Raw genomic sequence first — 19,840 nt, 5'->3', positions numbered from 1 at the left:
CTGAGGGCTAGATCCATTCAAGAATTATGATCCAGTACTCTAGAAAAAGTCTAGGGTACATCCTACAAAAGGCTCTATAAAGAGCAAAAATGCAATTTTCGGTGAAATTAGAGATGGGCTCGAATGCTTGTCAGCTAAAGCAGGTTTTGCAAGCCATTATTTCCTACAAGGCGAAACCTAAAGTCATAGATAGCTGTGATACTTCATTCCCAGATGAGCTAAATGCCTTTTATGCATGCTTTGAAAGGAAGAATAAACCTACACTGTGCAAACCCCTGTAGCATCTGGTGACCCTGTGACCTCTGTCTCAGAGGCTGACAACAGAACACCTTTCAAGAGGGTAAACCCTTGCAAGACAACAAGCCCAAGGGTGTACCTGGCCGGGTACTGAAACCTGTGACAATCAACTGGTTGGAGTGCACAATGCCTTACTGCTGCAGTCGGAGGTTCCCACCTGCTTCAAAAGGACATCAATCAGAAGAAGAGTGGTGTCCATTGACAAGAGTTGAATCATCGAGGAGTTGATCTTCTTCCCGCGCTGACATGGATGATGTGAGCGTAATGACCTCCTGTGCATTCAAGTTCAACAGTGGGCATGACAGGGAATGAGGAAAGGTTCAGCTGACTCCTATCGCCAAATCATATCGTTTCCTCGCGGCCCGGGAACACATGCTTTGCGGCCTGGTGGTTGGGGACCACTGACCTGGACAACAGCAATACCTACATCAGGCTGCTGTTTAAAAATTACAGCTCAGTGTTCAACACCATCATCCCTTCAGTACTATTCAATAAACTTCTAAACCAGGGCCCTGTACCTTTCTTTACAACTGGATCCTTGACTTCCTAATCAGGAGACCATAGTCACCACAGATTGGAAATAATAACTCCTCCTTGCTGATGAGTACAGACACACATCAAGCATACATGCTTAGCATATTGCTCTAATCTTGCCGCACGCATGGCTGTGGGGCTAGGCATAATTCAAATGCCATCTATAAATTCGCCAATGACATAACTGTTGTCAGCAAATCTCAGATGCTAACAAGAAGGCATACAAGACTGAGGTAGATTAGCTAGTTGAGTGGTGTCAAAAGAACAAACCTGCATTCAGTGTCAATAAAACCAAGGAACTGGTTACAGACTTCAGGAAAGGGAAGTCAGAAGAACATGTACCTGTCCTTATCAAGGGGTCAGTAGTGGAATGGGTGAGCTGCTTTAAATTCCTGGGTGTTAACATCTCTGAAGATTGTGACAAAAGAACCAGTTATCAGAAGATTGATGCCGATAAGAGGACAATGGGGGAACCTTCAAGGGATGTTAATGAGAGATGAGAGGGATTAACGGAAAGGAGACACAGTTCCGAGTATTGTCAGAGACCGGGGCTTTGAACCCTGAACTGTTTGAAGTGTGATGGACAGGCGTTACCCCAGCAGGGGGATAAAAAGGGACAGGTTCGCTAAGGCAAGGGACACACGACTCCACAAGGTAACGAGGCCCTGAAAGCGGTGTGCCCCCCAACTAGTTGGTGGGAGTTTTTGGAGGTCTGACCGTGGGACCAGCCATAGACGCACAGGGTAGAAAGGTACGGATCAGCAGGAACCTGGTGTGTGTGTCCACCCTTGCCTGGGTGCCGGGTTCACCGCAGAAGAACGATCGTATCTGGAACGGAGGGGTCACAGTCGGTGACCTCAGAAGACATTACAAAGGGCTCGCCCGAAAGCTGACTGCGAGGAATATCGAAGGTCTGTTTGGAATCCAACTTGAATATTCATTCGTTCTCTCTCTCCCCCCCCCCGCCCCCAACGGCACAACAGTGATTACTGTGAACTGAACTGATCTAAATTGAACTGAACTTTGCGTCACTTGAAACTGGTCATTTACCCCTAGACGGCGATACAGCTTGGTTGATCCTATTATCCTAGTTCTGTGTACATGTGTGTTTATCATTGCTGAACTGCTGCATTTATTATCCTGTTGATTAGAGTACTGTGTTGCTTATTTCTTTAATAAAACTTTCTTAGTTCCAGTAATCCAGACTCCAACTAAGTGGTCCATTTCTGCTGGTTTGGTAACCCAGTTACGGGGTACATAACATAAGTGGGGTTCTCCTCCGCGATTTTGAACGCTAAATTTGGGACGGGGTAAATTGATTGGGTTAAAATTCCCGAAAGAAAGAAAAGGCAAACAGCAGAAATGGAGATTGAGGAATTTCTAAAGGCACCGACCTTGGAGGCATTAGAGGATGCCAGGAAAGCAAATTGGCAGCTGTGGTCAAACGGTTGAATCTTGTTAAGGGGAAGTCGACAATGAGGAGAAAGGAGATACACAGAGCTATCGTAGAGCACTATGTATCTAAAGGTGTGTTTCCCCAAGGGGAGCTGGAGGTGATATCTATGGGAAAACCTGGTGGAGACGCAGTACAAGTGCAGATTGAAAAACTGAGACTCGAGCACGAGTTCTGGGTACGGCAGCTAGAACACGAAGAAAAACAGTTAGAACGACAACGAGAAGAGAGAGAGAGACAGTTAGAACGGCAAGAGAGAGAGAGAGACAGAACGGCAAGAGAGAGAGAGGCACAAACAGTTGGAGCAAGAAGAGAGGCAGTTGGAGTGAGAAGAGAAACAGAGGGAAAGGGAATTCGAGCTGGAGAGGTTAAAGATAAGGGCAGAGCAGGGGCCCATGCTGAACCAAGGCGGAGGGTTCAGGGCGACCCAGGAGGTTAGGCTGGTTCCCCTATTTGACGATACCGATGTGGATCGGTACTTTCTCCATTTCGAAAAAGTTGCTGCAAGTCAGGACTGGCCGAGGGATAAATGGGCTGTTTTACTTCAGAGTGTACTTAAAGGGAAAGCCCAACAAGCTTACCCGGCTTTGTCCGCAGAAGATGCCCAGAGGTATGAGGTGGTGAAAGAGGCCATCCTCAGGATTTATGAGTTGGTCCCGGAGGCATACCGGCAGAGGTTCCGGAATGCGAGGAAGCAGTGGGACCGCACGTATTTAGAGTTTGCCCGTGAGATGCAGACATATTGTGAGCGTTGGTGCGCCTCGAAAGGGGTAGATGGGGATTATGACAGACTGCTACAGCTGATCCTGATTGAGCAGTTTAAAGGTTGTGTCCCTGATGGTATGAGACCCTACCTAGATGAGAAAGAGGCAGACACTTTAGCCGCAACTGCTAAGTTAGCGGATGAGTACGCGTTGACACATAAAACGAAGTTTGCCCCGAGTAAAGGCTACCAGAAGGGTAGTCAGGACGGCGGGGAGAGTCCGCCAGAAAAGTCAGAAAGTAAGCCGGGGACTAGTGAGAAGGATAAGGTAGACCGGGAGCAGTCTGGTAGGAAGTCTCCTGGGGTGGTATGTTATAATTGAGGGAAAGTCAGATACTTTGCGTCCAGGTGCTTTGCCCCAAAGAAGGAGACGGGAAAAGGAAAGGCGGCGTTTCCGACTGGCTGTATTGAGTTGGTAAGCAAACCGCTAGGAGAGGAGAGGGCTAACAAAGTTCAGGAAGGGCACGAGAGGTTTATCTCAGCCGGATTGGTGTCAGTGAAGGAGGGGTTAAAACCAGTTCCAGTGCGGATCTGGAGAGACACGGGAGCGTGTCAGTCATTGATATTAAAGAGTGTGTTAGAGTTTAGTTCAGGGACCCAGACTGTGGAGGTCAGGGTCAAAGGCATTGGGCAAGGTACTGAAGCAGTGCCTTTGCGCCAGATACACCTACAAAGCGACTTGGTCTCTGGACCGGTCACGATATGGGTGAGGCTCGAACTACCGATGAAAGGCGTGGAGATCTTGCTCGGTAATGACCTCGCCGGCGGGGAAGTGTATCCGGCAGTAAAATTGACAGGCCTGCCTGCCAGCATTGAGGCCCCGCCCATGGACTCACAGGGTTATCCCGTTTGTGCAGTGTCTCGGCGTATGTCCAGAAAGACTGCTGAAATAGCTCTAGCGGAGACGTTTCTACCAGGAGGGGGTAGAAAGTGAAACAGGAGGAAGTGAGGAAATTAAGGTAGATTTATCATTAGAAAGGAAGGAATTTGTACAGGCGCAGGAGCGAGACAAGGAGCTGATGGTTTCGGTGGGGACAGCTCTCTCTGAAGCAGAATTAAAAAGAGAGCCAGTAGGCTATTGTGTGGAGGAGGGAGTACTAAGGAAGAAAGGGAGACCAAGTGCCGTGCCCGCAGATGAGGAATGGGGGTTGGTACCAAAAATTTATGGGGATGAGATTCTTAACCTGGCCCACAAGATACCCCTCGGTGGACATTTTGGGGGGAGGAAAACAGTCAGCGGAATCATGAAAGAGTTTTACTGGCTGCACAGGCGGAAGGATGTTATTGACTATTGTAGACGTGAGTTTACACAGTTAGAGGCTATTAACATGTTAAAAGCTCACCACAATCAGAAAACAGATCTAGCTGGTGATATCATGAAAATTAATTTGGCTAGGGTGCCACCTGATAAGGGGAGGGCCCATTTTGAAAAGTGTGGTGCCGACCAGATGGGAGAAGTCTATCGTTTTGGCCAGCTTGGCTGATAAGGTCTCTCCCTTAATCCCCGAACAAAGTGAGCTAGTTAAACGGCACGCACACGGATGTCCGAATGTCACGGTACATGGGGTGGTTGTCACGTCAGGTCAGCCTAGTGAGCAACACCCCTATAGAATGATTAATTCAGTGTCAAAAGGGCTAAAGAACACAGAAGTGTATATTGGCGATGTAGTAGTCTGGAGTGACACGTGGGAGGAACACATTATGGCAGTAGAGGAGCTGTTTAAATGGCTGTCTGAAGCCAGCCTGACAGTGAACCTCGCAAAAAGTGAGTTTGGCTGCGCGAAGGTCACTTATCTGGGATTTGTGGTAGGACAGGGGCAGCTGGCTCCGATGCAGGCTAAGGTGCGGGCTATCTCTGAAGTTCCCACCCTGACAGACAAGAGAGCCCGGAGAAGGTTCTTGGAGATGGTGGGGTACTATCGGAAGTTTTGCAGAAAAAAAACAACAACTTTGCGGATGGTACGCACCCTCTTACTAAGCCCTTGCCAAAGAATGCTAAGTTGGTATGGGACGACCCTTGTTATCTGTGTCTGGGGCGAAAACCACTGAGACGTTATACTAATCACAATTCATTAGTGTTTTCGGCCACTATGAAGTTTGCTAAATTGGAGCCTGGTTTAAAGGATTATTAAAATAACACATATAAAAGGAACAGAAAATGTGATTGCTGACTGTCTGTCAGGTGTTGACAACTTAAAAAGTCTCTGTATTAGCCAAAAAGCTGATAAACATGTATATTTGTGTGTATCTGATAGTGTATTCATGACTATATTTTAACCCCGGTAAAAATCCTTTGAAGTGTAGGGGTGTGACAAAAGAACCAGTTATCAGAAGATTGATGCCGATAAGAGGACAATGGGGGAACCTTCAAGAGATGTTAATGAGAGATGAGAGGGATTAACGGAAAGGAGACACAGTTCCGAGTATTGTCAGAGACCGGGGCTTTGAACCCTGAACTGTTTGAAGTGTGATGGACAGGCGATACCCCAGCAGGGGGATAAAAAGGGACAGGTTCGCTAAGGCAAGGGACACACGACTCCACGAGGTAACGAGACCCTGAAAGCGGTGTGCCCCCCCACTAGTTGGTGGGAGTTTTTTTGGAGGTCTGGTCGCGGGACCAGCCAGAGACGCACAGGGTAGAAAGGTACGGATCGGCGGGAACCTGGTGTGTGTGTCCACCCTTGCCTGGGTGCCGGATTCACCGCAGAAGAACGATTGTATCTGGAACAGAGGGGTCACAGTCGGTGACCTCAGAAGACATTACAAAGGGCTCGCCCGAAAGCTGACTGCGAGGAATATCGAAGGTCTGTTTGGAATCCAATTTGAATATTCATTCGTTCTCTCTTCCCCCCCCCCCCGCCCCCAACGACACAGCAGTGATTACTGTGAACTGAACTGAACTAAGTTGAACTGAACTTTGCGTCACTTGAAACTGGTCATTTACCCCTAGACGGCGATAGAGCTTGATTGATCCTATTATCCTAGTTCTGTGTACATTTGTGTTTATCATTGCTGAACTGTTGCATTTATTATCCTGTTGATTAGAGTACTGTGTTGCTTGTTTCTGTAATAAAACTTTCTTAGTTCCAGTATCCAGACTCCAACTAAGTGGTCCATTTCTGCTGGTTTGGCAACCCAGTTACGATCTATCCAGGGTGCACCATATTGAAACAATTACGAAGAAGGCACTACAGTAGCTGTACTTCATTCGGAGTTTGAGTAGATTTGGTATGTCACAAAAGATTTTAGTACATTTCTACAAAAGTACCGTGAAGAGCATTCTAGTTGGTTGAATAACCATCTGGTATGGAGGGGCAACGGCAAAAGATCAGAATAAACTGCAAAAAGTTGTAAACTCAGCTAGCTCCATTGAAGACACCTTCAGAAGTCAGTGCCTCAAGAAGGCAGCATCTATCATTAAGGAACTTCACCATCTAGAACATGCCCTCTTGTCATTGCTACCATCAGGGGAGAGATACAGGAGCCTGAAAACACACACTCAACAGTTTTAAGAACAATTTCTTCTCCTCCACCATCAAATTTCTGAAGGACCAATAACCCATACACACAACCTCACTTTTTGCTTTCTTTTTCCACATTTTTTATATATTTCTCACTGTAACTTACAGTAATTTTTAATGTATTGCACTGTACTGCTGCTGCAAAACAAATTTCATGACATATATCAGTGATAATAATTCTAATTCTGATTTACTGTCTAGAACATAAGAGGTAGGAAACAAAATTGAATAACGGTTCTGTGGATCATCTTTATTCATCCTTTATTTTATGCTCCACTCGTGCTCAGTTGTCAATGTTACTGAGGAGCACAGCTTTTCAGATCCTTTTTATTTTTGGCCTCCGGCTCGCTGTAATAATTTTTAATGGAAGCATAAGGAAAACCTTTTCGTCTTTAGACGTCACTCTACAACTTTTTAGGCTTGACACAGAGAGCATTTGCCTGATATATCTTGTGCTTTCTTTTATTATTTAACAACTAAACTACCTACACAAATACTCAATGAGTGCAGATGCTTAAAGACAATTTTCCTGCTAAAACAAAATCAACATGAAGGCTGCATACAGGTTACCATCACCTGACTTATGGACAACCCTACGTAAAAGCAAGCTCATGTTATTAAATTATAAAATCTGACGTACAAATGGTAGATCTCTCTCCAATTTTGTAATTGTTCTTTTAGCCTTGTATGCGATTCATTGCTATACCACTGAGTGACCCTTGCACATTTTCTGACTTCAGCACAAAATCGACTTAAGAAAGTCTGTAAACCAGTTCGCTAACTGGGAACGGCAATAGAAAATGGCACTTTCAGGCATTATGGTATATTATGAGCTACTTAACAATATTTTCAATTGTGAAATGAACATACCAAGAGGAATAATGAGAAACCTCATGTAGCCAAACCAGTCAGGTGTCTTGTGCGACAGCTGCTCCACAAAGAGCCGTAGAATAGCACTCAGGAAATGCTGGGCTCCTGCCACAGTCACTTTAATGGGATTTGGAGTTTGGGAGTTACAGTTACAGCTGAAAACAAAGGAAAATTGGTGTCTGTATTAAAAAAAATGCAGCCTTAACAAAAGCTAACACACAAGTGCAAGTTTTAACATTAAATTATCTCAAGGTTCATTTCAAACAAAATCTGACATTGAGCCATTGGAAGTGGTATTAATGCAGATCATGTAATAATGAAGACTGAGGTCATCTGGTTGAGCAAGTTTGTGCTGGCTTTTGGAAAGAGAAATCATGATCATATACTTCCTTTGCCTCATAACCCTTTATGTTCTTCATCTTCTGTTTGCTGTCTATTCCTCTTCAAAATTTATGAATCAGCTGCTGCTACTTTTTTCCAGACGGTATTGCACATCCCAATAGGTATCATTGAAAAAAAACTTGAATTTTGGTCTGAGTTTAATTTTTCTTTTCTTACTCCAACAAAAGCTCTTGCTGGTAGATTGCTTTTTTTCCCCAAGGATTACAATGCCAACATTTCCTCTTAATTAGATTTGTTTGCATTTACTATCTTTGTATCTTTATTAATATTCCAATTAGGGCATAAGAAGTGTTTCTTTTCAGTTAAAGGATAACGCATTGGCTTTTATTTTTACATTTATAAACCATCTCATCAACATGGCCTTCCACCTAGTGCCTTTTGATTATATACAAGTACCAAGATATGTAGCCACGTACAGTTTTCAAGATACTGCCATTTGTGATATGTTTCCATTTTCACTCTTCATAAGTCATCACTACTTCACACCTACCGACACTATGCCCATGTCATTCTGAGGCCTCTAACTATCCTTATCACTAATACTTAGCCAGTTTTTTAAACTTCTACACATTTTATAACATCAGCCACGTATCAACATTGCAAAGCAAAAGTGACATTTGCAAATCTTTTAGCCTCCTCCCGCAGCCGTCTGAAAACATCCATCACCTATCACCCTCAGCTTCATGTTACTGAGCAAGTTTATCTATTAGTATTCCAATAATTCTGTTAATTCTTCAGCCACTTATATTTTTCATCGCTCTTGTTGAACATCTTCAAGAACTTAATATAAAAATCAGTATTGCTTTGTTTATTTAAAAGACACAGCAACAGCTCCACCATTCAATCATGGCTGATTTATCTTTCAGCCCTATTCTCCTGCCTTCTCCTTCTTACCAATCAAGAACCTATCAATCTTTTCCTTAAATATACCCAATGATGTGGCCTCCACAGCCCTCTGTGGCAACAAATTCCACAGGCTCACCATGATCTGGCTGAAAAAATGTCTGCTCCATTCCAAAGGGACATTCTGTTATTCTGAGATCCCGGACTCTCCTACCAGAGGAAACATCCTTTCTCTGTCCACTTTATCTAGGCTTTTCAGTATCTGGTACATGTCAATGAGATCTACCCTTATTCTTCTGTACTTCATCAACTGAAGGCCAGAGACACCTGCTGCATTAATGAACTATATCTTTGGATTAGTCAGACTGAACTTAATACAATCGATGTTGATGATTTCCCTAGTTCTTTTAGTTCTTCCTGTTACTTTACTGGCTCATTTACTGTCTCCCCTTTCTTTACACTACAAATTCTTCAGTTTTCTATCATTAATTCTGAAAATTAAAATAATTGAGACCAATGTTTTTACCTTCCTTTGTAGTTTTTGGCAATTATGGATGCATTCCAGTTGAACTAGGTGATTTATGAAGTTTTCAAATCAAATGGTTCAACTTAATATCAGAAAATGTATACAGTATACAACCTGAAATTCTTACTCTTCACGGAAACATCCACGAAACAAGAAACCCCAAAGAACCCAAATCCTCTTCCCCCTCCCCGCACAAACAACAGAAACATTGACCCTCCCACCACTTGCACCAACAGAAGCACCATTCCCTCTCCCCAACGTGCAGGCAATAGCAAAAGGCCCCAAAGAGACTGTGATTTGGAGTCCATCAAGTTTTGATAATGATTTTTCAAAAAGACCTAAAGTCTGGTCAGAGTGATATGCTTTAAGCCACTTCTTAAGAGATGGTACAAATTAAAGATCTAGGGTGAGAGTTCTAACACAAAATGCGTTTGTTGAGAAAGGAATTACTGCCAATGGTTGATAGTGTGAAAGAAACTGGAATTAAAAGAGCATAGGAAATCTGTAAATATGAGAAAGTCTGCAAATGCTGGAAATCCAATGCTGGAAAACACATACAAAACTCAGGAGGAATTCAGCAGATCAGGCAGCATCAATGGAAATGAATAAATAGTCAAGGTTTTGGGCCGAGAAAATAGATCACTGAGATAAGGATGAGATAAGTTATGCAAATCCTTAAAGGACGAACATATTTAAATCAAGATAACGTTTAATCAGAAAGTTATGAGGACCCATGTGAAGATTGAATAGATCAAGTGTAAATGATATTGTAGGAAGGAGAATTTCAACACGTTCGAGTGAAGAGAGGATGGTCAGATTTATGCTGGAAGAGTTACTTAATAATGGGGATTTCAACCACAGGTGAGCTGAATCTGGGGCTGCATTAAGCAGCTCAAATTTAAAATAGTTACGAGTGTAAGTGTGGAAGTCAAGTTCCTCCTTGTATGCATCCTCTGTGCTTGGCTGAAAGAACAAGTTAACTTGTTGCAGACTTGGTGTTGATTTCAGTCAATGCTCCTCATTACACAAGTCAAAAATAGCTACATATCAAACTATCCAATTCTTGTCTTGGGCAAAATGCCTGGACATTATTTATGGGCTCCAACAAGGCTATGAAGAGCAATTTGTCACACAGAGCCAAAACACAGTATCACAGTAGACAGTGCAGCTAAATCAGGTTACCACTGTTTTTTTTGTCATTACTGGGATTCTTCACATTGTCAAGCAGCAGCAGCACTGGTTGCTCTGAATTAAGCAGAGATGGACACAGAGTCTATAAAAGTGAGGCAAAGCAGCATCAACTTCATGGATTCTGTGCATATTACAGAGGAGTAGGTATTTGCTATCCCGAGGCAAGTCAAGATGGATAAATGCCCAGGGCTGACAGAATTTCCTTTGGATTCTACAGGAGGCAAGTGCAAAAATTGCTGGGCCCCTAACAGAGAACATTTAAATCATCCTTAGTGATGGGAGAGGTACCAGTGGATTGGAGGATAGCCAATGTTGTTCCACTGTTTAAAAAGGTTCCAAGCAAATAAAAGGGGAAATTATAGGCTGATGAGTCTGACATCAGTTATGGGAAAGTTACTGGAAGGTATTTGAAGAGACTGGATATCTAAATATTTGAATAGACATGGTCTGATTAAGGATAGTCAGCATGGCTTTGTTCATGATAGGTGATGTCTAACCAATCTTAAAGAGCTTTTCAAGGAAGTTTTACCAGGAAAGCTGATGAAGACAAGGCAGTAGATGTTGTCTACGTGGACTTTAGCAAGGCATTTGACAACGTACACCACGGGAGGTTGGTCAAAAAAGTTCAGGCACTCGGCATTCTGGAAAAGGTAGCAAATTGGATTAAACGTTGGCCTTGTGGGAGAAACCAGAGAGTGGTAGTAGAAGGTGCCTCTCTGACTGGAGGCCTGTGACTAGTGGAGTGCTGCAGGAATCAGCGCTGGGTCCTTTGTTGTTTGTCATCTATATCAATGATCTGGATGATAATGTGGTTAATTTGATCAGCAAATTTGCAGATGACACCAAGATAGGGATGGAGTGGACAGTGAGGAAGGCTATCATGGCATGCAGAGAAAACGGTATCAGCTGGAAAAATAGACTAAAAAATGGCAGATGGAAATCAATGCAGACAAATGTGAGGTCTTGCACTTTCGGTAGGACTAACCAAGGTAGGTTTTATACAATGAACACTGAGGAGAGTGGTAGAACAAAGGGATCTGGGAATTTAGGTCCTTAATTCTTTGAAAGTGGCGTCACAGGTAGGTAGGGTCATAAAGAAAGCATTTGGCACATTGGCCTTCATAGATTAATGTATTGAGTACAGGAGGTAGCATGTTATGTTGAAGTTGTTGAAGACGTTGGTGAGGCCTAATTTGGAGTATTATGTGCAATTCTGGTCACTTGCCTACAGGAAAGATGGAAATAAGGTTGAACAAGTACAGAAAAAAATTTACAAGGATGTGCCAGGTCTGGAGGACCTGAGTTATAAAGAAAGATTGAATAGGTTAGGACTGTATTCTTTAGAATGTAGACGATGAAGAGGAGATTTGTTAAGGTATACAAAATTATGAGGGGTATAGATAAGGTTAATGCAAGCAAGCTTTTTCCACTGAGGTTGAGTGGGATTACAAACAGAGGTAATTGGTTAAAGGTGAAAGGTGAGAAGTTTAAGGGCAACAGGAGGGGAAATTTCTTCACTTAGAAGGTCGTGGGAGTATGGAATGAGCTGCCAGCACAATTGGTGCATGCGAGCTAGATTTCAAGATTTAAGTTAAGTTTGGATAGGTACATGGACAGTCAGGGTATAGAGGGCTATGGCCCTGGTGCAGGTTGTTGGGAGTAGGCAGTTTAAATCATTTTGGCATGGACTAGATTGCCAAAGGCCCTGTTTCTGTGCTTTACTTCTCTATGATTTCCTTCTTGAATAATAGAACATCAGTCACTCTTCTGTCCTCTGGGACCTTGTCTGTGGCTAGAGAGGACACAAAGATGTTGGTAAAGGTCCCAGCAATCTATTCTCTTGATTCTCTCAATAACCTGGGGTATATCCCATCAGGCCCTGCAGACTGATCCATTTTAATGCTCTTTAAGATACCCAACACTACCCCTTCCTTTATCCTACCCTCTCCCTAGTCATCCTCTTACTCTTAGCGTATGTACAGACTGCCTTGGGATTCACTTTAATCCTACTTGCCAAGGTTTTTTTTCCATAGCCACACCTGGATTTCCCAATTCCTTTCCTGAGTTCTTTTCAGGCTTCTTTATAATCCTCAAGGGTTCGGCTTCATTCTAGCTTCTGAAGCTTTACATACTTCTCTTCTTGACTAAATTCATCACCTCTCTCAACATCCAAGGTTCTCTTACCTTGCCATCCTTGTCCTTCCTTCTGACTGGAACATACCTGTCCTGTACTCTTGGTCTTCAAACACCTTCCACAGGTTAGGAGTGGACTTGCAGAAAAACAGCTGTTCCCAATTAACTGTCTCTAGTTCCTACCTAACGCTCTTGTATTTTTCCCTGCTCTAATTTAATACTCTCCCACAAGGTCCAAGCAATATGCTTAAGCAGCCTCAGTGCAGGGCTGCCTGTGGTGGAAAGGAAGGGGAATGTCCTTTGCCCACAGGAGGCAAGGAGGCCGTCCAGAGAAACTAGTGACAAGGGTTCACTGAGGAGATAAGTGACTTCAACCAAACATCAAAGACCTGACAACAGTGCATCAAAAAAAATCAACGATCTTATACATTTTACATAGTATTTAAACGTTATACATTTTTAAATACCATGTTGCAAAGCTATTTTAAAGCTCACTCACTGTCAGTAATTCAATGTGAAATGCCACTCCTGCACAGTTGACAGGCCCAGACCACCTCCATCACCCCACTCCACAGGGGAAATGGCAATGTCCATATTTTGGGCAGCAGTAACTGAGAAATATAGTTGAAACTACTGACAATCATTGAATCATGGCACTCTAATCCTGCTTCTTATAGCTCATACTTTCTTCTCATTTGCAGCCTGTAGGTGGTGTAAGCATGCCGCTCTTCCCAGCCCAAATGCACTCCAAACCCTAGACAATGGGCTCTTTAAGTTTTCTATTAAGTTCAACTGAACTAATGGTATGCCAGCCAAAATAGAGCAAAGCTGAAAATACACTAAATGCTCCATTTAACAATGCTTAGCCATCAGTGCAGATATACAGTGACACAACGTAACTTAGAGATCAACTTAAAGATAGAGAGAGACAGGGCAGAATATTAGATTCTGCAATTTAACAGCCCCGCTTTGTTCCTCAATTCTAACCAAACAGGTTTTGCCTCCAAACTATCACTTGCATTATTACTATAACTGTATCAATTCCCTGTGGCTTTTCTACCTGCCTGGGCACAACCTAGGAATATCACACTTTATCAGAGCGTGGTGACAGCATGCGCTCAAGCAACACGTGACAGACCCAATTACATAATTCAGCCTGATATTTTAGTACATCAATGAAGGGCAGCTGCACCGTTATATCAGCAAGTCTTACCACTATCCACCATAAAAGGAGGATACAAATAAAGACCATATAACTTCCTCGCCAATATTTACCCTTCACCACCAAAACACTCATTGGGTCATTGTTGCTAGTCGAAGCTTGCTATATGCAAGTTATTTGGTTACATCTACAGTGTCTTGAAAAGGTATTCAGCCCCCACAACTATTTCCACATTTTACTGTCCCATTTTCTAAATTTAAAATGTATTGAAATAGGATTATTTAAGGTAATCTACAAAACATTGTGCATCATGTCAAAACAAAAAAAAAATTCCAAAAGATGTCAAAGATTTATCAAAATTGAAAAAAAAACTGTGGGGCTGAAAAAGTATTCATCCCTTTTCTAACATTCCTCAGGTGCAATATACTATATTACCTTACCAACTCACCCAATGTGTTGATGTAGAAAATTGATCAAAATAGGATCTTTTAAGAGATTTCTGGTTAGGTACATGGAGCTTAGAAAAATAGAGGGCTATGGATAACCCTAGGTAATTTCTAAAGTAAGTACATGTTCGGCACAGCATTGTGTGCCGAAGGGCCTGTATTGTGCTGTAGGTTTTCTATGCTTCTATGTTTCTATGTTAGCTGTTTTCAAATAATTCGTAAGAATAAATACCCCTCTCTTTGTAAGGTCTAACACACTAAACCAAAATGAAGCCAAAAGTCAGGAAAATTATAATAAAAAAGCACAAATATGGGGAAGTGTCCTATTCCATTTCAAAGGCACTGAACATGCCTTGGAGCTCAGTACCGTCCAGCATGAAAAGTGGTAGAATATGAAACCAAGCCACATTGCCTAGGTCAGGCTGCCCCTCTAAACTTAGTCACAGGAGAAGAATGGCTATTGTAAGTGAGGCTGCTGAGATGCCAACAGTCACACAGTGATTTGCAGAAGTCAGTAGCTGCAAATGGAGATAAAGTACTCTAAGGCCTTGAACGAAAATAATATTTATGAGTGGCAAGGAAGAAGCCCTGCCTAAAAAAATGTATATTCTTATCTGTAAAAAATTTGCAAAGCTTCATATTGAAGATGATATAAAAATGTGCAAGAAGGCCTTTAGTCGGATGAGACTAGAGTGGAACTCTTCTGGCCTCAATACTATGTGATACGTGTGACATGCATTTAATGCTGTGCATCAGCTAGGTAATACCATCCCTACTGTAGAGTATGGAGGATATAGCATAAGACCATGAGATAAAGGAGCAGAATTAGGCCATTTCATCATGACTGATCCATTTTTCCTCTCAGCCCCAATCTTCTGCCTTCCCTCCTTGACCAATCAAGAATCTGTCAACCTCTGCCTTAAATATACATAAAGACTTGGCCTCCACAGCCACTGTGGTAACGATTTCCAGATTCACCACTTCCTAGCTAAAGGAATTCCTCCTCATATCCATTCTAAAAGGTTGCTCCTCTATTCTGAGGCTGTGTCATCCGGTCCTAGACTCCCCCACCATAGGAAACATCCTCTCCACATCCACTTGATCAAGGCCTTTCACCATTCGATAGGTTTCAATTAGGTCACCCCTCATTCTTCTGAATTCTAAGCCCAGAGCCATCAAACGCTGTTCATATGCCAAGACGTTCAATCCTGGAATCATTTTTGTGAACCTCCTTTGAACCCTCTCCAGTGTCAGCACTTCCTTTCTAAGAGGATCAAAACTGCTCACAGTACTCCAAGTGAGGCCTCTCCAGTGCTTTATAAAGCCTCAACATGACATCCTTGCTTTTATATTCTAGTGCTTTTGAAATGAAGCCACTGCTTTTTCTATGCTAGTATCTTTCCTGTAGTACCATGGTTCTTACCTTGCTAAGCAGCCTCATCAGTGGTATTTTATCAAACTCTTCTGAAAATCCAAGAACACAACATCAACCGATTCTCCTTTGTCAATCCCACTTGTTATTTCTTCAAAGAATTCTAACAGATTTTTCAAACAGGAATTTCCCTTGAGGGAACCATGCTGACTATGGTCTATTTTATCATGTGCCTCAAAGTACCCCAGAACCACATCCTTAACAATCAACTTCAACATCTTCCCAACCACTGAGGTCAGACTAACTGGCCTATAGTTTCTGTTCTTCCACCTCTCTTCTTTCTTGAAGAGAGGAGTGACATTTGCAATTTTCCAGTCTTCCAAAACCATTCCAGAATCAAGTGATTCTTGAAAGATCATTACTAATGAGTGCAGGAACCGTAGTGTACAAAGGCTGTTGAAAATCTAGTCAAGAAGAAAAGCTCACGAAAGGTTCAGGGAGCTAGGTAATGATAGAGATCTAGAAGATTACAAGGCCAGCAGGAAGGAGCTTAACAATGAAATTAGAAGAGCCAGAAGGGGCCATGAGAAGGCCTTGGCGAGCAGGATTAAAGAAAACCCCAAGGCATTCTACAAGTATGTGAAGAGCAAAGGATAAGATGTGAGAGAATAGGACCAATCAAGTGTGACAGTGGAAAAGTGTATATGGAACCGAAGGAGATAGCTGAGGTACTTAAGGAATACTTTGCTTCAGTATTCACTATGGAAAAAGTTCTTGGTGATTGTAGGGATGACTTACAGCAGATTGAAAGGCTTGGGCATGTAGACGTTAAGAAAGAGGATGTGTTGGAGCTTTTGGAAAGCATCAAGTTGGATAAGTCTCCAGGACCGGACGAGATATACCTCAGTGGGAGGTGAGAGAGGAGATTGCTGAGCCTCTGGCAATGATCTTTGCATCATCAATGAGGACAGGGGAGGTTCCGTTGGATTGGAGGGTTGTAGATGTTGTTCCTTTATTCAAGAAAGGAAGTAGAGATAGCCCAGGAAATTATAGACCAGTGAGTCTTAATTCAGTGGCTGGTAAGTTGATGGAAAAGATCCTGAGAGGCAGGACTTATGAACGTTTGGAGAGACAAAATATGATTAGGAATAGTCAGCATGACTTTGTCAAAGGCAGGTTGTATCTTATGAGCGTGATTGAATTTTTTGAGGATGTGACTAAACACATTGATGAAGGTAGAACAGTAGATGTAGTGTATATGGATTTCAGCAAGGCATTTGATAAGGTATCCCATGCAAGGCTTATTAAAAAAGTAAGGAGGCATGGGGTCCAAGGGGACCATGCTTTGTGGATCCAGAACTGGCTTTCCCACAGAAGGCAAAGAGTGGTTGTAAATGGATCATATCCTGCATGGAGGTCAGTGATCAGTGCTGTGTTTCAGCGATCTGTTCTGGGACCCCTTCTCTTTGTGGTTTTTATAAATGACCAGGATGAGGAAGTAGAGGGATGGGTTAGTAAATTTGCTGATGACACAAAGGTTGGGGGTGTTGTGGATAGTGTGGAGGGCTGTCAGAGGTTACAGCGGGACACTGTTAAGATGCAAAATTGGGCTGATAAGTGGCAGATGGAGTACAACCCAGATAAGTGTGAAGTGGTTCATTTTGGTAGGTCAAATATGATGGCAGAATATAGCATTAATAGTAAGACTCTTGGCAGTGTGGAGGATCAGAGGGATGTTGGAGTCCGAGGCCATAGGACACTCAAAGCTGCTGCGCAGGTTGACTCCATGGTTAAGGCGGCATACGGTGCATTGGCCTTCATCAACAATGGGATTGAGTTTAAGGGCCGAGAGGTAATGCTACAGCTACTTAGGACTCTGGTCAGACCCACTTGGAGTACTGTGCTCAGTTCTGGTCCCCGCACTACAGGAAGGATGTGGAAACTATAGAAAGGGTGCAGAGATTTACAAGGATGTTGCCTGGATTGGGGAGCATGCCTTATGAGAACAGGTTGAGTGAACTTGGCCTTTTCTCCCTGGAGCAACAGAGGATGAGAGGTGACCTGATAGAGGTGGATAAGATGATGAGAGGCATTGATTGTATCGATGGTCAGAGGCTTTTTCCCAGGGCTGAAATGGCTATCACGAGGGCATAGTTTTAAGGTGCTTGGAAGTAGGTACAGAAGAGATATCAGCGGTAAGTTTTTTTTACACAGAGAGTGGTGAGTGAGTGGAATGGGCAGCTAGCAGCGGTGGTGGAGGCGGATACAATAGGGTCTTTTAAGAGACTCCTTATAGGTACATGGAACTAAATAGAGGGCTATGGGTAACCCTAGGTAATTTCTATAAAGAAAGTACATGTTCAGCACAGCATTGTGGGCTAAAGGGCCTGTATGATGCTGTAGTTTCTCTATGTTTCTAATGGCTCCAAATCTCTTCAGCCACCTCTTTCAGAACCCTGGGGTGTACACAATCTGGTCCAGGTGACTTATATACCTTCAGACCTTTCAGTTTCCCAAGAACCACCTTTTGTAATTTGTAGACCATATCGCGCTCAACGGCATCTAAAGTTGTACACTTAATATTGAGGGGAATGGCCACACAGTCAGTGCAGAGTACACCTGTGGCTGTTCCCCTCAATGATAAGTATACAACTTTAGATGTCGTTGAGCACAGTCAGTGCAGAGTACACCTATTTCACTTTCTTTTCCTGACAGTCACCCAGTTACCTGTCTCCTGCAATCTAGGGGTGATTATCTCTCTGTAGCTCCAATCTATCACCTCCTCATTCTCCCCTATGAATCGAAGGTCATCAAGCTGCAAATGCAGTTCCTTAATACGTTTTCGCAGGAGCTGCAGCTCAATGTGCCCGGTGCGGATGTGTTTATCCAGGAGACTGGAGGTGTTCCAGACTTCCTACATCCCACCCACGTGATCAAACATCTCTGGCAAGACCTCAAGATTGCTGTCCACTGTCATTAACCAACTAACCTGGCACAGCTTGAGTAACTTTGCAAGGAGGAATGGGCAAATCTTGCTCCATTCCGTTGTGCAAAGCAAACAGAACACAGAACAATACAGCACAGTAACAGACCATTCAGGCCACAATGTTGTGCCAAACCAACTAAAAAGCAAATCAAAAAAAAACAAACACTAATCCTTCCTACTTACAGTATGTCCATATTCCCTCCATCTTCCTTGCATCCATGTGACTATCCAAGCATCTCTTAAAAGCCTCTTAATGTATTTGCATCTCCTATCATACCAGGCATCCATGACTTTATAAGTAAAAAACTTACCCCTCACATCCCCTTTGAACCTACCTCCCACTCACCTTCAATGCATGCCCTCTGGTATTAGACATTTCAACCCTGGGAAACAGATACTCTCTACTCACTCTATCTATGTCTTTCATAATCTTATAAACTTCTATCAGATATCCTCTCAACCTCCAGAGAAAACAACCCTAGTATATTCAGCATCTTGTGATAACAAATGGCCTCTAAATCAGGCAACATCCTGGTAAACCTCCTCTGCACCCTCTACAAAGCCTCAACATCCTTCCTATAGTGGGGTGACCAGAACTGTAGGTAATACTGCAGATGTGGCTAAACCAGAGTTTTATAAAGTTACAACATAACCTCCTGACTTTTGAACTCAATGCCTTGACTAATAAAAGCAAGCATTCCATAAGTCTTCTTAACCACCTTATCAACCTGTGAGGCCACTTTCAAGGAGCAAAGGACTTGGATCCCAAGATCTCTCTGCTCAGCAACACTGTTATGGATCTTGCCGTTATCAATGTACTATCTCCTTGCTTTTCCCCTACCATCTCACATTTATCTGGGTTAAATTCTATCTGCCATTTCTCTGCCCACATCTGCAACTGATCTAAACCATATTGTATTCTTTGCCAGTCTTCTACAATATCCAGAACTCCATCAATCTTGATATCATCCACAAACATACTAACAAACTTATTTTCATCCTCGTCATTTATATACATCACAAATTGCAGAGATTCCAGCACAGAGCCCTGCAGAATATCCCTAATTACAGACCTCCAGCTTGAATAAATCCCTTCAACCACTACCCTCTTCTATGCGCAAGCCAGTTCCAAATCCAAACAGCCAATTCGCCGTGAACATCATGCATCTTAAAGTTCTGGATTAACTTTGTCAAACACATTATGAAAATTCATGTAGGCGACATCCACTGCCCTGCGCTCATCAATTTCTCTTGTCATCTTGTCAAAAAATTCAAACAAATTGGTAAGGCACACTCAATGCCATGCCAAAATTTTCTCCGGCAGTTTCCCTACAACTGACG

The 19,840-nt window shown here is 42.9% G+C and overlaps 1 protein-coding gene across 6 annotated transcripts in view; it reads right to left on the bottom strand.

Moving 5' to 3' along the window:
* Positions 1-19,840, bottom strand: part of pacs2 (phosphofurin acidic cluster sorting protein 2) — a 303,100-nt gene that overhangs the window by 40,240 nt on the left and 243,020 nt on the right. For all 6 annotated transcript variants that reach the window (XM_072265280.1, XM_072265298.1, XM_072265287.1 and 3 more), the window contains one exon: positions 7,439-7,593. In XM_072265280.1, coding sequence (XP_072121381.1) covers positions 7,439-7,593 — 155 coding nt within the window. The remainder of the gene's footprint in view (positions 1-7,438; positions 7,594-19,840) is intronic.

The sequence above is a fragment of the Mobula birostris genome, chromosome 1 (assembly GCF_030028105.1).
Source record: "Mobula birostris isolate sMobBir1 chromosome 1, sMobBir1.hap1, whole genome shotgun sequence".
Lineage (NCBI taxonomy): Eukaryota > Metazoa > Chordata > Chondrichthyes > Myliobatiformes > Myliobatidae > Mobula > Mobula birostris.
The sequence above is the reverse complement of the archived record's forward strand: the minus strand, read 5'-3'. Positions and strand labels throughout refer to the sequence as shown.